The following is a 27,930-nucleotide window of genomic DNA, read 5'->3' on the forward strand; positions in this document are numbered from 1 at the left end:
TGCCGACGATGCGGTTATTATTTCACAAACTCCTGTAGGACTGAAGAGAGCAATTAGGGCAACATGTGGCTATTGCAGACAGAACAATTTGGTCCTTAAACTTTGATAAATCAAAAATTTTAGTTTTTGCTAAAGGACCCAGTCAATACTCCTGGAAAATAGAAGGACATAGTTTGGAACAAGTTAGAACATTTAGATACCCTGGGGTGGTTTTCCACTCTCAAGGGTCATGGAAGGCACACCTGGATCATATATTGCAAGTAGCCAATAGGTCCTCAAATGCAATTAAACATTACTTTTACACAGGTGGAGGTCAATTAGTACCTGCTGCCTTAAAACATTTTGAGGCCAAAACATTGGCGCAAATTCTATATGGGGCAGAAACAGGAATCTTTACAAGGAAAAACTTGCTAGAAACCATACAAACCAAATTCCTGTGAGCCATCTTAGCTGCACCCAAAGGAACCCCAAATGCCCAATTAAGAATTGAGACAGGCATACCTCAGATCCAGGTAAGAGCCTGGAAGATGATGATCATTCACTGGCTTAAAATGCATTGCTTTCCAGAGGGACTGTCCCCGTTAGTGCTGACTGACAATTCCCCCCCCCTCCCTGGAAGCAGGCAATAGATAATAAACTGGGCTTTTATGGGCTCTCATTGGCATTTTTAATGTCCCTAGGCTTTGACCAAGCAAAGAAAATATTATCCAATAGAATGAAGGACATGGAGTTCCAAGAAGAACTAAATAGGTTGCCTCGCCACAGTAGGGGTAGAATCAAACAGGGTGTGTGGGAATCGGCAAGATATCTGAATGATCTGACCTTCCCAAAACAAAGAATAGCTTTCTTCAGAGCCAGATTTAACATTCCTCCCTCAGCATTCCTCCAGGGCAGGTATAAGAGAACACCAATAGCAGAACGGGTACCGTATATGCCGGCATATAAGACGACTTCCGGAAGCGCTAAACTCGGCGCCAAAGATGGGGGTCATCTTATATGCCGAGTCGCCTAATACGCCGGCATATACGGTATGTATATGTGGTAAAGGAGAAGTTGAAGATATCTCACATGTTCTATTGTACTGTGAGTTATACCAAGTTTATAGGTCAGCATATATTCTCTCTTTATTAGAGAGATTGCCAGGGAGAGCAGACAATTTTTATGTAGGCTTTCTCCTCCAGGACTTAAACCCTTCCATCACGCATGCAGTGGCAAAACATTGTGTTGCTGCAATGTCCACAAGAAAAAAATTGGTTAGACTTAGAGATTTTGTTATGTTTGAGGGTGGGAGGCATTAAGAGGAGATGCATTGTGTAACAACAAGCCTTCTTTATTGTTCTCATCCACAACCAACAACAGCAAAATGGCACACAGGCCTTTTATAGTGTCCTAGCCCTGGACAACGTCAACCAATGATTGCAGAGGCTGTCTCCCGCCTTGCGCATGCGCGCAAGACTGGAGACAGCCAGTCTGGTCCCAGGCAGCTTTTGGTCTGCCCGGGACCCTTTGCAACATTTCTGAGCCTGCTGAATGCTTCAGCAGGCTCAGGACATAACAGATTTATAGCCATCAACTTGTGCCAATTTTTTGGAGATATCTTTAATAATTTTGGGAACATTATATTTACTCACATACCTAGCAGCTTTTCACTCATGTAAACTAGGGAGTGACCCTAACATTCTGAGAACATGTATTTTCTTAACAGGGATGTTATTATTTACTATTAATGTCAGTACTATTTTTTTAATATATTGTAAAATGTACGTCTATTGCTGGTCCATGACCGTAATAAAGTTATTATTCTATTCCATGAAAAAGGTATAGCTATCATATATTAAAATCTACAAAATCTATTCTAAGCATCCTTAGCAAATCCAATACCTAAAATAGATAAAACAAGAGTGATCTACAATATAGCATATTGTAGATATTATAGGAAATCTTACGCAGGAAAATCGTTTATTTTAAAATTAAGTTTAAAAAATATATGCTTGTCTAATGAATAGTGTATGCCAAAATAATAAGCTTTAAATACTGTTGGAATCATGTTTGTTACTCTCGACAAAGAAAGAAACATTCCAAAGTATTAATTATGGATCAAAAAGGGACCAACATACATTTTTAGAATTTTTTTTTATTCCAGTAGTAAACTTTTACTTTGTTGCACAGAAGAATATTCCAGTGATGCTCCACAGTTGCTATGGAGGCAAAATAGAAGGTCCTGGAGAGAAAGTATAAATCTAATGAATAAATATACAAAAGTCAAAGCATCAAAGTTTAAAAAAACATACCCAGAGTAATTGATTTAAATGGCATTTGCCTAGCATAACCAGATAAAACTAGCACCAGAAAGTGGCCTCAGTTAATATATGTTCAAATCTGTCCATTACCATAATCAACGTCAAAGGCAACTCTGAAAATGTGTCATACATAAATGGTGATCCTGTGAAATATCACAATAAATACTGCAAAATGAGACTGGGAACTGAAAAGGTTCATTTCTCCTGGCCTAGTGCTCAACATGTATTATTTACTGAGTTTCTGATGGTATTTACTGAGAGATCAAAATAAAATTTCAGGTGTTCATGATCATTACATTCTGCTGCATTTGTATGCTATGTAGAAAAACTGGAGAACTTGTGCTAAAAATGGCCTCAACATGATAGCAACTTTATGCTACCTTGAATGTTCTTAATGACAAAAGATTATTGTATTCTGCAGATGTGAGCCTCTCCAAGCAATTAGGCACAAATGTACAATTCTACATAATGTAACTGGAAAATAAAAAGTATTTTTATTTTTTGGCTTCTAACCCAAATACCTGCCCATGCTGTCAAAGATATACCCATTCCTATAGCTTACAGAAATACCATTCGAAAAAGGCATGCGTGCATGCGTGCGTGTGTGTGCGTGCGTACGTGCACACTCACACACCTTCAGGAAGATCATATTTTTGTATTTATTTTTCTGAATATTTTCACCAGTTTTCCCTGGCACAGTTTCTGAAGCAGACCTAGTTTCTGATCCTGAGGACAAAATAAGCTAATTCTTTACAGTGTTTGGATTTTAATTCAGACTACAGCAGTGGTTCTCAACCTTCCTAATGCCGTGACCCCACAACCAGTCGTAAGTCGAGGACTACCTGTATTTCACTTCCTGGGAGCGCCGCGCATACGTGGTGCCACCCCCTGTGCCGGCCGAGGTGTAGCTGGCAAGGGGCAGCGATGGCACAGGGCGACCACCGGCTGGGCCACCAGCTGCCCCAGCCCAGGCAGGTAAGGCATCCGCCAGGCCCCGTGGCCCCGTGTGTGCCAGCAACCCTCCCTGCACCCACCGCTGCCCCACTAGGCTTACCTTGGCCACCACCCGTTCGGGGCAGCAGCAGGCAGGCCCAGGTGCTCCTGAGTGGCCGTGGTAGTGATGGCACAGGCCCACCATCGGCTGGGCCACCAGCTGGCCCAGCCCAAGGCAGGTAAGGCACCCGCCGAGCCCCACATGCACCAGCAACCCTCCCTGTGCCCGCCGCTGCCCCGCTAGTCTTACTTTGGCCACCACCTGTTCGGGGCAGCAGCAGGCAGGCCCAGGCGCTCTTGGGCAGCCGTGGCAGCAACAGCGCAGGCCGACCACTGGCTGGGCCACCAGCTGGCCCAGCCCAAGGCAGGTAAGGCACCCGCCGGGCCCCATGCGCGCCAGCAACCCTCTCTGCGCTCGCCGGCCTCCCACCTCCCACCCCTGGCCCTCTTTTACTTACTTTTAGTAGTTGATCAGCAGGGAGGGAAGCTTTCCAGAAAGTTCTCCTTGCAGCACCGTTTGCAGACTGGGGCTTTTGGCGGGCTCAGCAGGGCAGAAACAGCCCGGGCAATTCCTATTGGCTTTTGAAAGCCAATAGAATTAGACTCTATTCAAGAGAGTCTATTCTATTGGCTTTCGAAAGCCAATAGATTCTATTGGCTTTCGAACGCCAATAGATTCTATTGGCTTTCGAACGCCAATAGAATAGAGTCTCTTGAATAGAGTCTATTCTATTGGCTTTCAAAAAGCAATAGAATAAGAGGGACTAGCACAGCTTGTTTGGCGACCCCCGTGAAATGGTTGGGGTCGCGGCCCACAGGTTGAGTATCGCTGGACTACAGGAACCATTTGCACTTCAGTTTGAGATGCAGACAACACAGACTCATCCCCCAATGGCCTGTAGCTGTTTTCAACAGTGAAGGGACACAGGGCAGAAAAAATCCTGCAGCCACACACATTTGCACAGGTGACCCTGAAGTCACAGATAAACCTTCAAATGGCCTCAATGACTCTCTAAAAGAAATCAAATGCCCAACTGTCTGCAAGGAATATAAATTCTTCATTCCCCACCATCCAGTCAGAGCTGAAGAAGCTTCTTGAATGGGAAGCAAAATGTCTTAAAGAAAAACAAGAAAGTCCAGTTGCCTCCTGAAAAAGCACCTTTGGGACAAACATTTTTTTATTCTCAGTATCTTTATATGACAGGGATGGCTGGCTTCCTCATGTGAAAATGCAGCTTCTGTGAGTCTATACACTACATCAAACAGTAGAGGCTTTATTTCTATGTTCATGTAAATAAAATTAAAGCTTCCAATGTTCTTTTTATGAAGCACTGTAAATAATGACTACTTTAGTCATTGTATCCCGTTTAATTTCAACCCTGCCTATTTTGGCCCAATTTTTTTTAAAATAGTGTGGGGAAAATTGCACGCGCAGCAAACTGCCATGCTTTCCCCCCCACAAACCTCATAACCTTTTGATAACCTTTGTCCTAGTGAAGCAGCCAGAAGGTCATACCCTTTTGACTTAATGCCTTACCTACCTAAACAGATAATATGCTTAGCTCCTTCTCCTATCTCTTCCTGTCTTTGTTAGTTCCTTCTGTTTTCATCTACCTGTATTTGTTCTTACCTGATTTTTGACCATGTAATGTGTTACTAGAAAATAGTTGTTTACATGAAGACATTTTCCAGTGAAGAAACCTTTGTCAGCATTTAATGGTAAAGACTATGTATGTAACAAGTATATAAGAAGCAATAAACTCAGAGTTTGTCAAGCTGTGTCCTGCAGCTTCAAACCTCTGCTCAAGACATGCCTGAGTCTTTTTCTTAGCGTCCTACAAAATAGTTGGCTGTAGAAGATGGGGGGGGCAGAGCAGTAAAAGAACAGGCTTAAATTACCATTAAAGTGTTGGACGTTCATTTACAGATACACTGGTTTTACTGGTTTTCTTTGATATAGGCACAGTCCTGGATTTAGTGACAATCAAATTATCACTTCTCAGCTGTGTTTCCGGTCACTTGTTTCTCATTAAGAGGGCCTACAAGCCTTCTCTCCAACTACCTTCAGCCATCCTGTTGAATACCTTGTCAACAGGTGCAAAAGGAATTGGCTATTATTTATCAAATGAAACCTATCACTTTAAGGGAATGTGTCATTTCATTTTCAGTTATTTTCTTTGTTCTTGATAGCTTTTCTTTTTGATTCTCATTATTTAAGAAGCAGATTAGTAAGTTTAACTTAAAAGCTGCAATAATATTATTTAAAGTGTAATAACTGCCAAAGTCACTGTTCTCCTTTTACAAGGACTGTGAACAAAATTATAGTTAATGTATTTATCCTACCTTTGTAAAAGCAGTGTTAACATTCAGCCAGCTCTTAAAATCTGGCCTACAATGAATAAATAAAAAGTCCACATCAACCTGATATATACTATATTTGTTATTCAAATTATTGCCAGCAAGTATAAGATTGCCTGCCATGGCAATACATGCATATAAGAGAACATTGGCCCGATGGTAGGTATTCACTCCAATATAGGAATAAGCTCACCTTTCTATGAACCTGGGATAAGATTCTTCCAAATGTTTTCATTTAACTTTGTATTTCCTTTACAGAAAGTACTTTTAGCCTTATGCTTGTAAATTATTCCCAAGGCCATTCCGATCCAGTAAATAGAGATTTTTAGGAAACAAGTCACTATCATCCATTATTAGATTCAAAGATTACAAAAAAAAAAAAAAATCAAGCTTCAGAATTCAAAGCATTTTTTTCATAAAATGCATATTAGGTACTAATCATTATACAGAAGGATCAGAATCACAGATGAAAGTAGACAAAATATTGTTTTAAACTTTATGATTAAGAAATTACCTTACATGAACTTATTTTAAAAGATTATATCAGAATGACTTTCTGACAAATTACATGTTGTAATTCACCTAACTAATTCTAGGAAAAGCCAATGATGAATACCCAAGGATTTTTTTCTAATTCCTTGCAGCTCAATAATGTAAGTGCATATATAAAGTTCACAGATATTTTAAAACATACACACACAAAAACATTCCCCAGAAGACTCTGTTAATGGAAAAGATATTTCAAGATTCAACCACCAAGTTGCAGGATATTTCAAGCATGCAAACATACTGGATTTTTTTTCCCTGACTAAAAACAAGTATTATATGAGGTAAAATCTGTCTGAGAGTAACATAATCCCTTGTGGAAGTATTTAAATGAGCAAGACAAAGAGATATCTTTCAATGAGTTCCAAATTATTTGTTGCCAATGAAAAATTAATTATTTAGACCTGCACATCTTACTTCAAGACCTGATCTCCAGGACTGGTTGTTCAGTGTTTTCCTGCTTTCCTGCAGTTTTTCTTTTCCTTCCATGAAGGCCTTCTCTTCTTTCATCATTTTAGCAATTACTTTTCTGGTAGCTAATCTGGCCTCTCCTCAACCACCTTGTTATAGCAGCTTGCTAACTCTCCAGTTCCAACTTTCTGGAATAAGTCCATAGTCAGTTCCACAGGCAACCATTCCCTGAAAATAATTCTTCCCTACCTGATGTTATCCCACTATTGCAGAATTGGAAATATTGAAAACAATATTAATTTAAAAGAAACATTGTGAATATTGCATTCAAATTATCAGTAGCATGCAAGTCATTGTGATTACAGATATCCCCAACCTACATCCAGTCAATTTATAACTTTTTCAAGTTAGGGTGGCTGCATGGCAGGCAGATCACCTTCACAACCTGTCACCACTTTCCACAGTCATGTGACTGCGATATGTGAGGGTTTTTGCTAGTTTCCAGCAAAAAATGCCTATTCAAATGAATGGGTTCACTTAATGATTGTTGCATTAATAACCACTACAAAAAAGGCCAGAAAAAATTACCTCTGATCACATGGGTGACTCAACTTATAAATGTAATAATTTATACCTGGATTTCTGATCTCAGTTACAGTTGTAAGTTGAGGACTACCTGCATCAGTCACATGATTAATATATGTAAAATTATGCAGTAAATTGAAGTTTCAGCTACCATTTCTATGCATTTACCATACTTTCTATTTAAAACAATTTATAGGCAATGGTTTATATGTGGTACCTAACATTTCCATTAAATGTCATTCAATTCATAGAGATGCAGAGAATTTATATTACATTTATGCATTTAAATAATGTGACTACAACTGCTGACTGAGGAATTTTTATTTTATTTTTTGGGGAGTAAGCACTATACATGGACAGTATTTTTCTATTGCCTTCAGCTTGCAAATTCAAATTACTGATCAATAATTGCTGACTATATGCTTGCAATTCATGGGTTTTAGCATACTCCATTTTCTGCAGATTCATTTGCAAAATTGAACTTATCTATTGTTATACACACAGTCTTTTGCTTACTAAAAACAGTACAAAAAAGTTATTTGCTCTTAAGTAGTAAGAACAATGTTATGTTTCATGTAGAGTCAGGTAAAATAATTCAAAATCAGTAAGATAGTATAGCAAATTTAAAGAAAAAAGATTTTATAAAATTAAAAATTAATAATTATTTTTAATGCTATTCTTCTGGTCTTCAACCATTGAAATCTAATCAAGATGTCAAAGAGCAAGGTGCTTATCACTTGCAAAATCATATTAAAATGCAACTATTTCCAACATTCATTTATTTTTAAAAGTACATTTAAGAATTATGTATTTAAAGCAGTAAAGCATCAATCAGAGAGTGTCCTCATTAGTTTGAAATCATGCCCCCTCATATTCATGTTCAAGATACAAGCTTGTAGATACATAGACATCTAGAATTCTACTAGATGAAAACATAAGAAATGAAATGCAATCCCCAAAAGCCATAGATTAAAATATGCCACTGTTTTCTGCTCATTTCAGACACCTCTCTCCATTAAAATTGTTCTACACATTAATATGTAACTTGTAATTTGTAAAATATACCAGGAAATTTAGATGCTTATGGGTTACATGATAACTCACTTCATTGAATCTTTTTAAAGTCTTCATCATCTTAATTGGAATTTCAAAAACATGTTACTCTTAGTTCATAAACAATGATATTTTTTTCCACTCTGCAGAATTGAATTAAACAGACACAACCACTTTGGGGCTAATTTAGCTTCAGACAAATAACATGATCAAAGATTTTAATTGCTTTAAGCAAGCAAACAGTTAAAATGTCTAAGATGTAGGTAGTTATTTCATATTTATTGATCAAATTTATATTTTATTTTTGTTCCAAAAAGTCCATTTTGTTTTACAGAGTTATCCCTTTATCCAAAAATAGCCTTGGCTGAAAGAGACCAAAACCCAGCACAAAGAATTTTATTCCAGGTGTTAGTCACAATTATTTTTTGCTACTATATTCCTAGAGTACTGAAACAAAGATACATTTTAAAAGCAATGGTACTTGCTAATATAAATACTAATTTATAATAACAACCATTTTATTCCTCAGGGTGTTCTTTATGACTTAAAGCTTTGACAGAAAAAATAGCTTTATATCAAAATTCAAAACTAGTTGGTGATTTTTTTAATGATTTCAGAATCCTTTTAAGTACCAGAATGATGTCACCAGTGTCTAGAATTCTTAATACATCTAAATGAAGGCAGTAATGAAATTCTGCAGAATAGATCATATCCACAGTGAACTACAGTTACATGCAGACCTGCTTAACTCATAGTAAATGTTTATTCTACTATCCAATAGCCAGTTGAGTACCATTAGGTTGTTTTAATGATCAAGCAATAAACACAATAAAAAAGAGCCCCAAAGTGCACTGAAATGATATAAATTACAAGAGAAGGTATACTAAACATTCTTCCTGAAGACAGGAACTCTGAAAGAGACCCTTTATCATGCTAGTTAGAACAGGGCTTTTCAACCTTTTCACCCATTATACCACTTTTAGGATATGGCAATATCTGAGTACCACCAGTCGCCTAGCAAGGTGTCAAAAACTTGATGACCAAAAAAAAAAAAAGGAAAAAAGTGATAAAGTACAGGTAGTCCTCGACTTACAACAGTTCGCTTAGTGACTTATAATGACACTGAAAAAGTGCCCCCCAAGCCACAGCCAAGCAGGACACCTGCCTGCCCACCCAGTGGCGCTCTTCCTCCTGTCTGAGGTTTCTATTGTTGTGAGCATTTTGGTTGAGGATTGGCAGCGAGGGTGGGGTGAGGGGTGTTTTTGGTTTTTATTTCCCCTGTCTGCTGGGTGGTTGCAGCAGGTTTTGGTCACTTCACATGACCCTGGGACACTGTGACCATCATAAATATGAATCAGTTGCCAAGCATCTGAATGTAAATCACAAAACCCTGGAGATGCTGCAACATTCCAGCTGATTGGCGCTTCTTCTGGGCTTAGCAGAAGCACCAGGATCAGTACCGAGTTCCAGCTGGAGCCTGGTGCTGATCCTGGCGCTTCCGCTGAGCCCTGACATCCCTGCAGCTCCAGCCATCTCTCGCTCAGGCTTGTGTGGTACTGCCACTGGTTCAGCTCATTCTCTCCCCCTGTTACCACTTTTCTAGGATGTTCGCGTACCACCTGCCAGGTGCCAATGTACCACAGGTGGTACCCGTACCACTGGTTGAAAAGCCCTGAGCTAGAATACAGCACCTTCTCATTTAAGTCTTTGTTAAACTTCCCTACCACCCTGGCCTCTATTATTTTTTTTTCATAAGTGAGAGGGGATGATCTAATTTAGTACCTGGAGATCCCTGCAAAGAACATTCCAGGGGAAACGCCTTTTTGTGGCATCTGGCAATTCATCCTCCCTTTTAAAGAGTTATACATCTGTTCATTACAGCAATAAGGTTGAGATAAACAACATAAGTGGGACAGCAGGTATGTATGCATCAAGGTCAGTACAAGGTAAGGTTATTAGAGGGTAATAAAAATAAATACAGAGTGCGAAGATAAGCAAATAAGATAATATGGAGTGATATAGAGTTTTTAAAGTATCAGGGGAAAAGTGAATCACACCACTGTCCCTCCTAGCTATTTTTTCAGCACGAATAGTACAATGTTCATTTGCATTCAAATTAATTTATTATATCAATATATATAATAGTGCTCACACTGCTAAAGACAGTTATTTTTTAAATCGGCAAAAATATCTACAAAAGCTAAAAACTAGTACTGCATAAATATATGTTTTATTGGCACACAGTATTATACAATACAGAGCTCAAGTGCAGAATATCTACAATCAGCTCCAAAATACATAGTGACAATTGTTCAGTAAATCTGAATAACAAATGAACTGGAAGCAAAATAGATACTCCAGGAATGGCAAAGAGGTTAAATAAACTGTTCACTTGCAATTATTCCCCTGGAATTCAAAGCAAACCATTGAAAAGCCAAGGAAAATAAGGTTCATTCCCCAAAGCTACCATAATATTTTAGTCAAAAATAAACTTAGACTGTGCCATAGCCTAAAGGCTTTTTATTATTTTAGATTACATTAGAATTTTATCTTCCATGTAGATTTTTACTTTTCAATCTAGGAGTTGAACAGTGGTTTCAAAGGCTGAATATATTTTTCAAAGAATAGCTTATTACAATGATTGCCCAGTCTACCCCTGAATAGTATGGCAAAGTCAATATAAAATGACACACTTTGAAAAGATTCTTCTTTCCTCATTACAGAAAACATTAGGACAAGTAAGTCAATTCTGTGGAAAAATACACAAAGATGGTTGATCTACAACTCTAAAAGTATCAGCCTAAGAATTCCTGCAGTCCTAATACACTAACAGTGTGTGTATGTGCGCGCACACGTGTGTGTGTGTGTGTGTGTGTGTGTGTGTGTGTGTACTATGGAATAGCTAATGCAACAATATGTATGTGCAATGGTTAAGATCTTAAAATTAAGGCTCAAATCTACTATTAGCTGCCAAAGCTTACTGGTAAATTTTGGGCAAAACATATTCTCAACCTATCCCACCTATCTTTCAGGATTATATGCCATTTTCATAACCTGAAAGAAAGGCAAGACAGAAAAAAATATAAGGCAAGGGATATGAGAAGCAAATAGAAAAACTGAACAGCTCTTCCTCAAGTCTTACTTTTCAAATAAGGTTCTTTAACTGATATATATCAGCAAAGACCAGTTCTGTATATCTGGGTAGTTCACCTTGCAAATATTAATTTTGCACTTTTGCATTGTCAGCATGTAAGCTTCCTTGGGAAGAAGGTAGCACCCATGTTGCAGCACATCATGGACCATCCAAGCCAGCATGTTGTCTCCATCGTAACCAAACAGATACCTAGGATAAGGCTACAAGCAGAACATTAACCTTTCCCACTGATGGTCCCTCAAAATAATATCAGCAGGCATACTGTTTCTGATACAGGAGATAATATAGAACTATTATGATATACAGAGTAACTATTCCATTCAAGGAATTCACTATAGAAGTTAATTCCACAATGTAACTTGTCTTTTTTAAATGCTAAACAAAATCTTATAAGTCTTGTCTGTACACTCTACATATAATCATAAAGTAATGAGTTTAAATCTCTCTAGTACTTGATGATAGACAATCATATATATCTGCCCCTGGTGAATAAAACAATGCTGTGAACATTGTCAGTGCCTAAAGACTGTGATGGCCTGGTCGGGGAACAACAGGTTTCAGTTGAACCCTGGCAAGTGGCTTTGGATTTGGGGACTTTCCAATTCTCGCACTATGCCATCTTTGGTGCTGAATGGGGTGGCACTCTCCCAGACAGAACTGGGGAGTTCTCCTGGACTCATGACTCCTGCTCAAAGAGTAGGTAGTAGTTGTTTCTTGGAGGGTCTTTGCACAGCTCTGTATTGTGTGTCAGTTGTGTAGATGGGAGGGGACTACCCACTGTCATTCATTCCCTGGTAAACTCCTGATCAGATTTCTGTAATCTTTTGAAATGTATCCAGAAGCTTCAGCTGTGTATAATTGAGCCCAGCAGGCAGTTATTTGCCATCCTAGTATGGCATGCTACACCTCTGCTCTGTGGGCTACATTGGTTGCCAATTTGGTTCTGGGTCCAAATCAAGATGCTGCTTTTATATGTTTAAATCTCTTCATGACATGTGCATAAAGTTTATCTGTGGGACCGTCTTCCATGGATGGGAGGCCTGTTCCACAGATTTGCTGTTTTACCAGATCTGAATTAAACTGTGAGTTCCAGAAGGCAGGTCTTCTCTGCCATGGTGCCCGCCTTATGGAATCTTCTCTTACCAGAAGTGATATTAACTCTATTACATTCCACAACCCCCTCAAAAAATCACTATGCCTTCAGGCCCATAGTTCCTAGGGGATCAGGGAATTCTGGTGATGGTTCCTTTACTGTGGCTATCATCTTCTCCTGTTTTTATGGTTTTTATACTTAATATAATTAAAATGTTATATATTTATTATTATTATCAAGTATGTAATAGAGCCCAGAGTCACTTTCTTGTGAGATAACCATTGATACAAATTTGACAAATAAATAAAATTACAGGTTTCAATTGAAGCATCACCAAATGGTATATCTCCTCTTAAACAATAACATTCCTTCTTCCTTCCTGCTTGATGGATATGTGCACTTACAGTGAAAACTGTATCATCTCCATGCTGCCAGTATACAGAATAATTGCATATGGTATTATAACAACTTCTCTGAGTGAAAGACCATTAAAATAAATGCTGTTAATCTATAGCATTATGCTAGTGTATCATTGCTCTTTACTTAATGAATCTGAGATTTATTCAGGTGCAAATCACTAATGTGTTATTCTGATTCAGGGAAAGCACAGTCCAATCAAGCTGCATGCTCAATTTTTGAAGAAAAGTATTCTTTTTTCTCTGAAAGATTTCTAGGAGCCAAAAATTCCTATATGAAATGCAATTATCCACATATCTTGATCCACAGATCAGGTAAAATAAGGTCACCAAATGAGATTGCTGACTATAACCACTAAATATACTCTCAACTGATAATTCATTCTTCAAGTCAATTAAATGAAGAAAGTCAGTAAATTATACAGCTCTGAAGTCATGTATCAAAGTGTTTCAAACGAAAAACAGTAAACAAAATTGTGATTTGGTTTTAGGGAACTTCAAATGAAAGCTAAGTAATATAATTCAAAAACTGCAGTATACTTTTCTGAGAATTATGTCAGGGAAACAATTCCTACTTTCACAATATTTGCTGTGAAGAGAGGGGAAATACATATTATACTTTTGCAATCAGTTGATTTTAAGGTAACTGTCAGTGTGCTGATCTTTAGTCAAACACATTAAACCTGAAATTGAAACATTGTTACTAGCAGATCCAACTGAACAAAATGAAATAAATGTTATGCATTATATCTGCAGAAGTCCTTCCATCTTGCTTTGAAGTAGAATTTACACTACCAAAATCACAGGACAAGACAGTGTATATGCCATTGCATAAAAATAAATGGGTGTTTTTCCAAAGAGCATGTGATATTACAGTTGAAATCCCTGTCCAGGTCAGTCATACACTCCCAATCTAATTTAACCTGTTTGCTGCAAATATATGGTATATGAACCATTGCATACGCACACTTGAACTCCTTAGATGAGATGTGACATTACCAATGTAAAAAATTAAGAGTATACAGGAAACAGAAAATCTGTTTTGTTTTGAAACTAGAATACGATATCAAAAGTTCTGCCAAACAATTTCAATTGTTTGACTGTTGTGGAGTTTAGGTAAAATCAAATCTGAATGGGTCAAGTGATGGAAGGCTGATGTGCATTGCCCCACTATCCCCTCTCCCCCTTAATAGCTTCCACTGAGGCTTACTCCAATGGCCAACCACTACTCCACACTTTTGCAGTGCCTCCTCTTCCCTACTTCCCGCCAGCTGCCTTCCAGATATCCCAGCACAGTATATTCCTCAGCCTATCTACAGTCGACATGTGGAACACAGATCAAGCCCTTTGAGTTTTCTTGATCTCTGAAATAAATGAAGAGCATACTGTGGAATGTAGCCAACACTCCCTTGTACCCATGCATGAGAGAAGGTGCTTGAATGAGTTAGGGATGGACAGGTCAGCCATGAAATATGTTGTGCTATAAGACTAGTAGTGGCAACTGAGGGAGAATGTAAAGGATGATGTAGGGAAGATTTGGGAATGGAGCACATGAATTAATGTCCATTGGATAGATGGGAAAAATCAGTGAATTATGCTGTTCTCAGTGCATGAACTAAATAAGTGCTTTGATTCTGTACAGATCACATGAAAACAGCTCTATTGTTGTTGTTAGTTGCGAAATCGTGTCTGACCCATTGCGACCCAATGGACAACGTTCCTCTATGCCTTCCTGTCTTCTACCATCTTCTGGAGTCCATTTAAGCTCACTCCTACTGCTTCAGTGACTCCATCCAGCCACCTCATTCTCTGTCATCCCATTCTTCTATTGCCCTCAATATTAGCCTTAGGCTCTTCTCCAGTGAGTCCTTCCTTCTCATTAGGTGGCCAAAGTACTTGAGTTTCAACTTCAGGATCTGGCCTTCTAAAGAGCAGTCAGGGTTGATCTCCTCTAGGACTGACCAGTTTGATCGCCTTGCAAACCAGGGGACTCACAGGAGTCTTCTCCAGCACCATAGTTCAAAGGCCTCAATTCTTTGATGCTCAGCCTTTCTTATGGTCCAACTTTCACAACCATACATTGCAACTGGGAAAATCATGGTCTTGACTATACGTACTTTTGTTGGCAGGGTGATGTCTCTGCTTTTTAGTATGCTGTCTAGATTTTCCATAGCTTTCCTCCCCAGGAGCAAGCATCTTTTAATTTCTTGGCTGCAGTCCCCATCTGCGGTGATCTTGGAGCCCAGGAAGATAAAGTCTGTCACTACCTCCATTTCTTCCCCATCTATTTGCCAGGAGTTCAGAGGGCCAGATGCCATGATCTTGGTTTTCTTAATGTTGAGTTTCAAGCCAACTTTTGCACTCTCCTTCTTCACCCGCATCAAGAGGCTCTTTAGTTCCTCTTCACTTTCTGCCATTAGAGTGATATTATCTGCATATCTCGGGTTGTTGATATTTCTCCCGGCAATCTTAATTCCACCTTTTGATTCATCTAGCCCTGCCTTTCTCATGATGTGCTCTGCATATAAGTTAAATAGGCAGGGTGACAGAATACAGCCTTGCCAGAATCCTTTCCCAATTTTGAACCAATCAGTGGTTCCGTGTCCAGTTCTCACTGTTGCTTCTTGACCCGCATATAGGTTTCTCAAGAGACAAATAAGATGGTCTGGTACTCCCATCTCTTTAAGAACTTGCCACAATTTTTTGTGATCCACACAATCACAGGCTTTAGCATAGTCAATGAAGCAGAAGTAGATGTTTTTCTGGAATGCCCTAGCTTTCTCCATGATCCAGAGTATGTTGGCAATTTGATCTCTAGTTCCTCTGCTACTTCGAAATCCTGCCTGTACTTCTGGAAGTTCTTGATCCACATACTGCTGGAGTCTAGTTTGTAGGATTTTAAGCATAGCTTTACTTGCATGTGAAATGAGTGCAATGGTGCAATAGTTTGAACATTCTTTGGCATTGCCTTTCTTTGGAATTGGAATGTAAACTGACCTTTTCCTATCCTGTGGCCATTGTTAAGTTTTCCAAATTTGCTGGCAAATTGAGTGTAGCACTTTTATTGCATCATCTTTTAAGATTGTGTACAAACAGCTGTATAATGCACATAATTGTCTCTACACAGAATATTTTACATTTCCTGTAAAAATGTAATTTTTGTAATTTTATTACTACCACAAATTATTTGGACTAAACAAAAGAACATTTTTTCCCATTTGACTTTCAACAGGTATGTGAATTGGCAGGAAGTTTTGTTTTAAATCATCTATTTAGCTGGCAGGACTGCCTATATATATATTGGTTTATTACATAGTTATGTATATGATATTTTTACACAAAAGAAAACTGACATCAGTAGACTTTCATTAATACATCAAGTATATAGCTTTCTGCCAATTAATAATAATAATTATAGTAAAGTTGGAAGGGACCTTGGAGGTCATCAAGTCCAACTCCCTGCTCAGGCAGGTAACCCTATACCATTTCGGACAAATGGCTGTCCAGTTTCTTCTTAAAAACTTCCAGTGTTGGTATAAACCACAAGTGAATATCTCCTTCAGCTGGAATACCAAGTGAAAGCTATGATGAAAAAGTTAAATGGATGAGGTACAATATAAATGTAAATGAAATACTTCCCCACAAACATGTATATGCTGCTAACATGCATTATAAAACCTACTCATCAATGATGTAAAAATATGGCTGAAAATACAGTCAGGAATCTTGTATTCTTTACTAAGCATATTTCTATAGACATAACAGAATGGACAAAAAGATTTGGTGACAAAATTATTAAAAATCTCATCCTGGGATAGAAATGCTAATTATATTAATAGTAGAACTTTCAAAGGTAATAATTGGAACAGAAAATAAATTTAGGTGGTCAATTCTAGCAATAGCTAGTATCTTCTTGAGACAACTATGTTGATGCTTCTTTTTCACAATCAGCTTCAAATATTAAAGCCCTTTATTCAGAAAATAGAATGGCTTAATTAAAAGACCACAAAGCATTTGATGACTCCAGATTGCTTTACATAATTTGTTCCACTGTTGATCTTAAGAAAAAATATCAGTCTTAAGTAGGCTGATATTTGAATTCCAAACTCTAGCAATGTATAATTCAAGCACTATCAGAAATATGTTTAAAATCACTATTTACAGTGATACCTTGGTACTCAACTGCTTTGAAACTCATCGAATTTGATGCAAAAACTTTGTCCCGGTACTTGTCAGTTGTTTGGTACTCAATGCACAAGCTAAAACTTGTTGACTCATCACATTATTCCTTATGGGAAAAAATTGTTTGATACTTAGCATTTTTGCTATCACACCTTCCAGAACCAATTAATGACGAGTACCAAAGTACCACTGTACTTGAAAAACAGGGAGAAAATCCTTCATTACTAACTAAACATCCATGAGAAAACCTGCTTTTGAAAGATGGCATACAAATTTTGAAAATAAATCAAGTAAGCAAAGAAGGATGCACCTAAGCTCTTAATAAGAACAGTTCCTTTCACTAATTTTTGTAGATGCTGCTAGCTGCTGAGAACTGCCAGATTGCCACAGGTTATAAATTAAATAAATAAATACAAATAAATAAAATAAATCTATATTAAAAGCTGCAACAAGTCCTTAAAGCTGATTCAACAGTCCAATCCTATATTTTCTTTACTGACTCTTAAAGATTAAGCAAATATTCCAGGCTATCAGTATAAGGTGCTAATTGGATGTTTATAAATTAAAATGGTCATTAACCAAAGAGACATTGCTGAATAACTAAACAGTTTTATCTGAACATGTCCTGTTCATTCCCAAAATGTTTCCCAATGAAATTATATAGACTAAGCAATACTTACTACAACACCATTGTTTGTGGTAATCTCACGGTATGTAAAATTGCAAACAGCCCAAGCTAAGTAATATGTGGACATGAGTGGAGTCTGTGAAAAATGATCCGTAACCCATCCATCTTCTTCAGAAACAGAAGTTTCCACTGGCATATTGGACAAAGATAAATAAGTTGCTTGATGTTTGATGCTGATTTTAAATGTGGCCTTGTAGATAGGCTCATCAAAACAAGGAAAGGCTTTTCTGGCATGTGTAGGTGAAAACTGCGTAACTGCAAGAAACCTAGAAGGAAAAAAAATGTTTTTATTCAGAATTGGATGCAAAAAAAAAAAAAAAAAGTAAAATATTGCAATGCAAAAAAGGGCCAGTTTGGACTTAATGGTTAAGAAACTAGGCTAGAAACCAGAAGCCTCTAAATTCTAATCCTGCCTTAGATCAGCTGAGTGACGTTGAACCAGTTGCTCACACTCTCTGCCCACAATATCAGACTTGAGTGATAATCGGTCAATTTTTGCCAGTTAACTCCCAATGGAGCAACACTTGGTTGATCTGAAAAAAGGATTAACTTGCAGGAAATTTGCAATTAAAAAAGAGCAACAGCAAAGTCATTGTGAAGCTTTGTCAACATTTCCCCCCCTTTGGATTAAAGTTATTTGGTTTTGAATGACCTTTCATTGTGTATAACTATAATTATTATAGCCATATCTGTATTTATAGTGTTTTTTATAAAAAAAACATGTTTTCTTGAATTTGAGAGTGTTTGAAAAAGCAATAATATGAAACATAAAACCAAAATTACATACTAGAGAAAATATTTATCTGATAATTCTATATAATATAATATATATAATTATATATAATATATATAATTATATAATAATATATAATCATTGGCTTAATTCAAAGAGCAATTTGGGGCTAGCTTTTCCCTCTTTATTTGCCCATTAAAAGAAGGACTGAAAACCTCTACTTTTGGTTTTGTATATATTGCAATTCCAAATTACAAAACAAACCAGAAACAAGGATTGCTTTCAGAGCCAGGGTTGTTAACTAAAATAAAGCACAATTTGCTAGATTGGTTGTAATGGGATATTGCAAATTAGTCAGTCAAATCAATCAACATCGGAATTAAAAATAATCTCTTTTTCAAACCTGCAGAAAAAGAGGAACATGGAATCCCATGGCCATACTATAGCATTTTGTTTGTACTTGGCTTTATCTAATTCCACTGGAAAAATACATATTTAATGATGGAAGGATGGTGAATGTTTAAACATCATTGAAAATTAATCCCCATTCTATATGTTGACATGCCCATACATTTATTCCTCATATTGTAACAACAACTAAGACTCTGACTGCTTGTTTTACTGAGTTGAAGGATTTAAAACCTCCATTTTATTTCTGTATAATTTTTGTATTTCTTTTTCATCCAGGAAGAAAAAATTCTGTATAACAGAACTACAAAGCTGATGGAAGTTTTGAAATTTTGATCAATTTCTTTTAACCATGCATTTGCATGAAACTTAGGCAAAACATGATTTTAATTTATATTGGTGTATATGTCTGACAATATTTTCTATGGTCTTCAGAGACCAAATATTACTACTATTTTTCAAATAAATGCATATAACTTTGACAAATGAAACAGGCCTATTAAAACAACAGTTTTAAAAGTTTGATCATGCCTACAATATTTATATTTCTGTAATCATTTCACTGAAAATTCAAGACATGTTCTAAATTATTAGATGTTTAAATAAATACTAAGTCCCACTTGTTTTCTTATTAATGCCTCTTCATGTTCCCAGACTACTTTTAAAAAAATTCAAGTTTTTTGTATTTTAATTGAGTAATATTTTCAAGTATTTAGTTCTTCAACTTGGCATAATCTCAAAACCCTCATTAAAAAGAATTATTAAAATTCCTACAATAAAAGCTAAATCATTACACTGACTTTAAAAATTCATTGTGATAAGTTGAAACATACATGATAGTTGAAAATATACATTCTAAAAATGATTAATGATATAATTATTTCAAATTAAAACATGTCAAAGCTTACCCACCAGGTTTGTGACAACTGGTTGTTCTATGTAATTCCAAACTGCTGATGCCAGAATGTCTGGAGCAAAATTAATTGTAGAACTAAATTTTCAGTCAGAGTGGATGAACTGATGTGGGCATTCTTTAGATTCATAATAAGTATCAAAAGGACCAAATTGAAAAGTTGCTTTTTAAAAATTATTTATAGATGAAACTGATGTTGACCTGGTGATAATTTCTGCCTCATGAAAGATTTGCAAATGCCATTCTTAGCCCTCAAATACTACATTATATGTGTGAGAGATCAATCATATCTTTCTATTAACTTCACCGAGCATAAATAATTATGTTCTAACACATTGTGCTCTGTGTGCTGGATATAAATGAAATGCAGTAAAAGCTTATTTATATATTCTGATATTTGTTGAAAGTAAAGATGAATTAGAGGATTAAAATGTATTCATAGCTAGTGGCCCTTGAGGGGTACTTAATAACATGGTGGTTTTAATATATTAGAAAGCATATCTTGACTTTCAAGTCATTTATTAGAGCAATGCAAATAGAAATCTGTGATCCTGCATATGCTTTGCTTAAACTTCAGAATTTACATGCATATTAGCTGATAACAGGATTACATCCCAAATGTGTAATTATGGGAATGAAAAACTTACAGGATGGCTTTCTTAAATACAGATGACAGTAATTTGTATGTATTTTAATTCTACCTTTTCTATTAAAAAGGCAGACATGTTTCCTAAAACATTTTGCTAGGAATTAGTTTTGAAAAGTAACAAAGCTGTTAGGATTGAAAGAATTGTTTTATTCTAAATATATACAAAATCAGATACCCAGTTCATTTTTAGGACTATCTGTATATGATGTCCCTTAAAATACCTTTATGTCAATGTACAATGTGTACAATGACAACTAAAATCACTTTTATTGTAGTATTTTGATTTTACTTTAGACCATCAAAGATTAAATTATCTCTATAGAAAAATTAGCATTTTTAGAGTCTCACCAATATTTTAGAAATATTTATGGTATTTGCTGATATAGTCAAGAGATTAACCCTACCTTCCTTTATCATTTTTATGGAAAATTTAGGATTACAAAACTATTGGATCAAATGAACAGATAAAGGAAATATATGTCTATTAAAGTTAATTAAATATAAACAAGTCAAAGGATATACCTGCTTGGGAGCCGTTATTTATCATTAGGCTATTTCCAAAGAATGTTGATTGATATTTGTATGCTGATTACTAATTTTCTTAACTGCTACATAATCCCATGAAAACTCTGAAATCATTGTAATTATAGATCATCCTGTTTCCAACTGTTATAGGGTTACCAAACTTTCAGGCATATTTTTCCACAGAAATGTATTCTAGATCATGATTGCCAAATAAAGTTCTGATATTTCAAAATGAAAACATTAAACAATCCAATGAGGTCTATAGTTCAAAAATACTTTACTTCTCTCTCAGAAAAGTACAAAGTGCTTGATCCTCTCTATGTGAGATTAAGTATTGATCTGTTGACTTAAATAGAGCTGGACCAATTTACAGCAATTTAAAATTTTGTTTTGTGCAATCCTTTGATAACAGAACAATTCTATAACAGCCTACTCAGAAGAAAATGCCATAGTATTCATTGAAGATTATTTGCAGATAAATGGGTACAAAACTGCAACATAAATGTATGATCAGTAAACAACTATGTAAATAGATAATATATCAAAAACTATTGGTATTATTTCTTCTATGTGTACATACACTTAGACTTCTTTGTAATTATTATATTACTGCATGTGCATTGATTACTTATAATTTTGCCACAACCTTTCAATTACTTCTTTGCACTTGCCATTTTTTTATTTTTAATGTTTTATTGTAATTTCTTGTTTTCATAGTTGTAGCTTCCAGAGTCCACTTCCACAGAGTTTGGTAGCAAACAAGTTTAATAAATTATTATACAGCTTAGAAAGGTAATTTGCCTCAAATTATATTTCTCTGTGGAGATACATTAGAAAGCATATCATAACTATAACATCATTTATTAAAGCAATGAAAATTGATGTCTGTGATCCTGCATATACTTGCTGCATGAAGTATAGAGGTAATATCCTTTCAATGGATCCTTATGCTGAAAAATCATTTCATACATTTTGAGGAAAGTTATATATACAGGTTGTTGGCATAACTAAGGTGAAGGCATTCTCACTTTTTGGATGGCAATGGTTTAAGTAAACTAGTTGCTCAAGAGAAACTCTCAAATTATGAGGTGTACAGAATAAGATTAAGGTTGGATTTTCAATGATGTTCAGTATGAAAATAAATTCATTCTATATTTCTGATAACAAAGTTATTATAAATTTAGTTCTGCTTGCTTTAAGCTAAAGCTTTTTTTAAGGAATTAGGGCTGGGCTCTGATCTTTGATCTGCTGAACAAAAAAACCTAAACCTGTTTTTAACAGACCTGGTCTATAATGTGGTTGAAAAGGGAAATGAACTATTTAAGAGTGATCTCTTCTTACTACAGCATTAGTGGTCTAAAATCATAACAAGGAAAGGAGTGATTTTCTCTATTTGAAATTCTACTTCTGAAACTTCCCCTTCATTGTTTCTGCTCTCCCAGCAAATCCATGTTTAGTTTACTATCAAGCTGGTCTAAACCACCACCCCTAATTGTAAAATATTTACACAAACTTGCTCTAAAATTCTCAACAAGTTTACTAAAGTCCTTTGCAGCCCAATTGAATGTATAACAAAATATTTTCTCAATATACTGTAGATGGTACTCTAAATCCTTCTCAGCAAGAGAAGCTTCTTTAAATTCTATAAAACTAAGTTCCTTTTATCTCAATTTTTATGCTTGTTGATGTAAACAAATGCATAAGGAACAACGTCAAGTTAAAAAGAATTGACTAATTTCTCTTATAGCAACAGTAACCAATTTGCAGCCTTCAGATACTTTTTATTGGCATTCTATCAGTGAGCTGAAAAACCAAAACATTGGGAAGACACCAGGTTGCCTATCCCATCTTGGACCTTATGCTGAGTTGTAGGAAATAGTTGTTAGTCAAATACAGCTCTTACAGATTTGAATAACACCTGCAAATTATTCTGTTAACATCCCAGTGTCAATTACTGTTACAAGCTACGAGTAGTAAAATCCACTTCCCTACCAAATTGGAAAAAAAATCTAATGAAGTACAATGAATTGTTCCCCTTCTTCCTAGGATTGCCACACAGGATTCGGATAGGTTTGCCTTTTTGTGAAATGAAACCAAGAATAAATGCAGGGAGACCCCATTGTGCAGATATAGGTATAGCAGAATAAAATTACTTTGCTATTAGTAATGCTATAGTAAGAAGAGATCTCTCTTAACTGCATTTCAGAATTAAAGTATCCTAAAACAAGGTTATGTTGCTGGTTAAATAGCTCAGATAAGTAGAAATAGTTTTATTGTATATAATATTGATGTTTTAATTTGGAGAGAGGAATTGCTCGGGCATTTCCTCTGGACTGCATCCGGAGTGAGAAGATAGGAGGAAGGGGAGAAATAAGTAGGAAGGTTGAGGAGAAGGAGGAGAGGGGGAGAGTGAGGAAGAAGAGGGAAGTGAGAGAAGAGGTTAGAGGGTGGGTGCGGTTTGGGGGGAAATGGGTGAGCAATATCGAAAGTTGTGTGTATAAATTTATTTCACTTTTTATCTGAAGTATTTTTATGAATGTAATGTAAAATTGAAAATATTTTTTTTACAAAGTTTATACACACTTTAAGCCAGTAAATAAGGTGCAAATGGAAGGACAGTTAAATTCCAAATTTAATTGATCAGATCCTGACTAAGTAAAATCTGAACTTTGCTGGAGGTACAGGATAGAGTTTAAGTAAGGTCAGATGGAAACTTCTGCAGAAGTTTAATTCAAGTATATTTAACTCCAAACATATCCATTTCTGACACTTCAGGAGATGTATTAAAGATCCTTATAAAATCTTTTATTGTCTAAGATAAAATGTTAAATTAAAAAAATAAAGTTTTGGGGGTGCTGGGGAGTTAAACTTTTGGTTAACATGAGTATATATTAACAGAAATGGTAACCTTACGCAGGAATTTTCAGGAAGAACTTGTCTTTCCGACTTTACACAATAAAGAAAGGAAAGAGGATAAAGAAAGGGCAAGCATGGAAAGGAGATCGATACCTACCTTCTTTCCCCGTAGAGGACGTAAGAGCTGCGGAAAAATCCCAATAGCTCGTTCTCGATCGGGGCGTTGTAGAGGATCTTGAGGTTGTAACTTCTCTGTTCCTCTAAGCTCCGATTGAGGATTATCACGAAGACCTGGGTCTGTGGATAAAGGAAGAACCCGGAGACGTTCAAGGCACCGGCCAGCCGGTCCTCAGCCACGCGGACTGCTTCGATGTGCATGCGGTGGGCGTGGAGAACGATGTAACGGGTGGCGTTGAGACACTCGACTTGCACGTTGACCTCGCCGCTGAAGGTGAAGTTCTCCATGAAGACGCTCAGCATCAGGTTGTAGTGGAGGGGGCGCAGGTGTCCGGGAAGGCGCAGCTTGGTCCAGGGCTGCTGCTCCCGCCGCCTCGGCCACTCCTCTTCCTCCTCTTCCCCTCTAACAGCTTCTAGCGCCACTGTCTCTTCCCCTGCACTTCCAGGGGTTTCCCCGGCGCTGTTCTGGTTCAAGCGGGCACTTCCTGCTGGGGCTGCGGCGGCATTTGCCGCCGGGACACTCCGGTTGCCCGCCCTGCCTCCTGGGTCGTCAGATGCGGTGCCGCTGCTGCACTCCTCGATACGCACGCTGAGCAGCACAGCGATCATGGTGACCACCAGCAGGGCCAGGATGGAGATGGCGAAGCCCATCACCAGGCGCTTATGCACCGTTATATGTCGCTCGGTGGTGCGGGGTCGAGCGGCCGCCGCGTCTGCCCACTGGCCCGAGAGCCCGCTGCCGCCGTTCCTCAGAGCAGCGTCCTCCTCGATCATCCTGGGCACGAAGGATCAGCTCTTCTGACGCTTCTCGGCCAGGAACATCAAAGTAGCGCCACCCTTGGCTCCTCCCGCAGGGTTGCCACCGTCGCCTGCCGGGGCCAGGAACGCATCGGAGACCGCCGAGCGGAAACCGGGAACGGAGGGAAAGACGGGGAAGCACCTAGCAGAGCAAAAGCCCCCCGCTTCTCTTCTTGCCGCCTCCCCGCCTCCTTCTGCCGCAGCCGCTGCGGGTGTCACTTTGCGAGGAGCCCTTAGCACTCCCTAGGAGCAGCCCCGGCGGCCGAAAGAAAGCTCCCCGCGCCCCATGTGGGAGGAAGGCGGAAGGAGGAGCCGCGGAGAGCGACTGGAGCAGCGAGGGCTTCAGGCGGCGGGTGTTCTCTTCTAGACTGACTGTGAGCCGTTTCCCGGTCAGCACTGGAAGGAGCGGATCTCCTGAAGGTCCAGCGAAAAGAGCCAAGAGCTCCGGTTGGCCGCGTCCTCGCTCTCCACAGGCTACTTATGCGCTCCCTCAAACTCGCCGCGCCACAAACTCTCCTCCCACTCAGCCTCTCTTGACTTAAAGGGTCCGCGGTTTGCTTCGCCGGCGCCCATTTTTGCCTCGACGGCTCAGGCGCTCCCAAGGGAAAGAAGAGTCCGAGGCGAAAGGGATCTTGGCAAGGAAGAGGAAGAGAACCAGGAGCTGACTTTTCAGTTCCGCGCAGCTTTGGCTTCTGGGCGCCTGCAGGCACCGTTGTCCACAGCGGCTCTGTAAGCAGAGCGGCAGCGGCTCTGTAAGCAGAGAGTCTGTAACCTGCGCGTCTCTGTGAGCGCGCGAAGCTTGACTGGGCTGCCTGGGCACCTGGGGGCCCCGCGCTCTGTCACGAGCTTGGAGTCCGTGGATTGGAAACAACCCCCGGACTCCTAAAGAGAACTCGTCGACAGAAGAAGTCGGAGCAGGTCGGTCGTGGCCGCCGCACCTGAATGGCACAACTATATTATTCTGAAAAGGTCTGGCTGAGAGACTTGGGAAAGTCCCAGGAGGGAGAGCAAGGAGGGACAGGTTGGGGGGGGGGGAGTAGAACGAAATCGGCGCGCGACCGGCCGGCTTGTGTTTAGCTCCTCTCGCACACTACAGAAGACACGCGCGCGCACACATCGTGCAGCAACCACCAATAAGGTCTATGGAACTATCCGTGGCACTGACTCTTTTTGAGCAGGCGGGGAAGAGGTGACACATACCACAGTTTACTTGAAAATGCGTTTGTCGGAAGAGGTACGGAGAGCGAGCAAGGCTTGACGCTGGTGGGACGAGTGGCCTCTTAGGGACAAACCTTGAGCTAGCGGTCTGGCGAGCGCCACATCATAAATTTGCTCCGTCGCGAGATTCCCCCCCTCTTTACACACACACACACACACACACACACACACACACACACACACACGGTCAGTATGCATACACAGCATGCATGTTCAGCATGCATATACATGTATGCATATATGTTCAGCATGTATATGCACACACATACATGTTATCTATCTATCTGTCGTCTGTATCTATCCTGAACATGTATAAATACATTAGAATGACAGCCTGTTTTATAAGTTAAATCTATAGGATCTGTTCAAAGCAATGCCTTTACTCAGGAATTGAATCTTTTCTATGGTCCCTGAGTATTTGTTGACAAGTTTTGTCCTGAATAATCAATATAACGCAATAAGAAATTAGCTCCCATCCTAAGAGGTAAAGAATTCTTCCTTGTATTTACCTTTTAACATGTGAATGTGCTCTTCAGTGCAAACTGACTCAGAAGCAGGCATGCCATGGAGTGTAATTGTGCCAATATCTTTATGCTGCCAGAAACACAATTTGCACTTAGTCAGAATATATATATCTTATTAATACAAGTACTTTTCTTGCTATTTAGAGATATTAGAGTGGGCAAAGTTAAACCTTAAGAGAATATATTATTCCTCAAATATCACCTTACTCCATAACATACCATATTTACCATATTTGGTGAACAAAACATATTAGCAATGTGGTTTATAAACCCAACTTCATGCTTAGCATCTCTGTAAATGGATATTGAAGTCTACTCACCAAAGCTTAAAATAAACAATGGCTTAATATGATGTGTGAACCAGTCTATAAATTTAATGTGTACAAGACATCTGAAGCATGCCAGACAAGTATCTTAATAATAGTAACAATATTCCTCAATTGACAGGTATGTTCCTGATTCTCGTGATAGTTTGTTTTTAGTGAGTACTTCAAGATTAACATGGAGAACAATCTTGCATATTCTGCTAGAACTCATAAGTGATATCCCAAGTCTATTGTCTTTAATGCTATTTGTAAATGAATAAGCAGGATATAAAATAAATATTCATTGGAGTCCCCAAATATAAAAGCTTAATAACAAAGAACAATATTTAAGGGAACTAGTACTATACCAATGAAATTTTGATGGAAAAAGGGCAACCAAATTACTTCATAGCCCATTATTCTTTTTGTAAGTATTAGACCTATTTAATTTATATGCAGGAGCTAGCTAAGTGTTTTTTAAAGGTGAAAGTGAAGTCTTCAAATTGACCTGTCAGATATGTTTTTAGTCAGATATCTATAACTGAGCAGATGTCTATGAAATGTGTAAGCAATTCACTACAGCAGCCCCTGCAAATCTGAAATTATGATAAAGATAATTTGTGTCAGAAAGTACTTGTGATTCTAGAGAAATTCATACTTCAGTAGTTCCCTATTAAGCAACCAATGCAGAATCAACCTTATATAATAAATGTACTTTTATTGTGATGGGAAGGAGCTTACATAGTAAATGCTAGTGGTCAGTTATTTTGGTCTAATAACGTGCCTTTAGCTGGATTGAAAAAATGTTTACAAAAGTTTGCAAACCCAAATGTAAAAACCTTCTTCAGTCATGATAAGCTGACATAGGCACTAAACGTGTATTTCCAAGTCTTTAAAAACTAAAAATGAAAGGGTAGGGAAAAAGATAAAGAATGTAGGAAAAATTCAAAGTCTGAGTCTGCAGAAGGATTTGTGCATGTTCTGAAATACCTCTCTGGAAAACTGAACCAAAACTGAACCAAGAATGTATGAAGAAAATGCCTCT

General features: G+C 38.0%; 1 protein-coding gene across 1 annotated transcript in view; it reads right to left on the reverse strand.

Annotated features, from left to right (window-relative positions):
- TRHDE (thyrotropin releasing hormone degrading enzyme) overlaps positions 1 to 25,837 on the reverse strand; it is a 423,265-nt gene extending 397,428 nt beyond the window's left edge. The window contains exons 1-2 of the mRNA XM_039344457.1: positions 24,021 to 25,837; positions 17,772 to 18,045 (exon numbers count right to left, since the gene is read on the reverse strand). Coding sequence (XP_039200391.1) covers positions 17,772 to 18,045; positions 24,021 to 24,814 — 1,068 coding nt within the window. The 5' untranslated portion in view covers positions 24,815 to 25,837. The remainder of the gene's footprint in view (positions 1 to 17,771; positions 18,046 to 24,020) is intronic.
- Between the last annotated feature and the right edge of the window lie 2,093 nt (positions 25,838 to 27,930).

The sequence above is a fragment of the Crotalus tigris genome, unplaced genomic scaffold (genome assembly GCF_016545835.1).
Source record: "Crotalus tigris isolate CLP2741 ecotype Arizona unplaced genomic scaffold, ASM1654583v1 scf7180000017916.3911339, whole genome shotgun sequence".
Taxonomy (NCBI): Eukaryota; Metazoa; Chordata; class Lepidosauria; order Squamata; family Viperidae; genus Crotalus; species Crotalus tigris.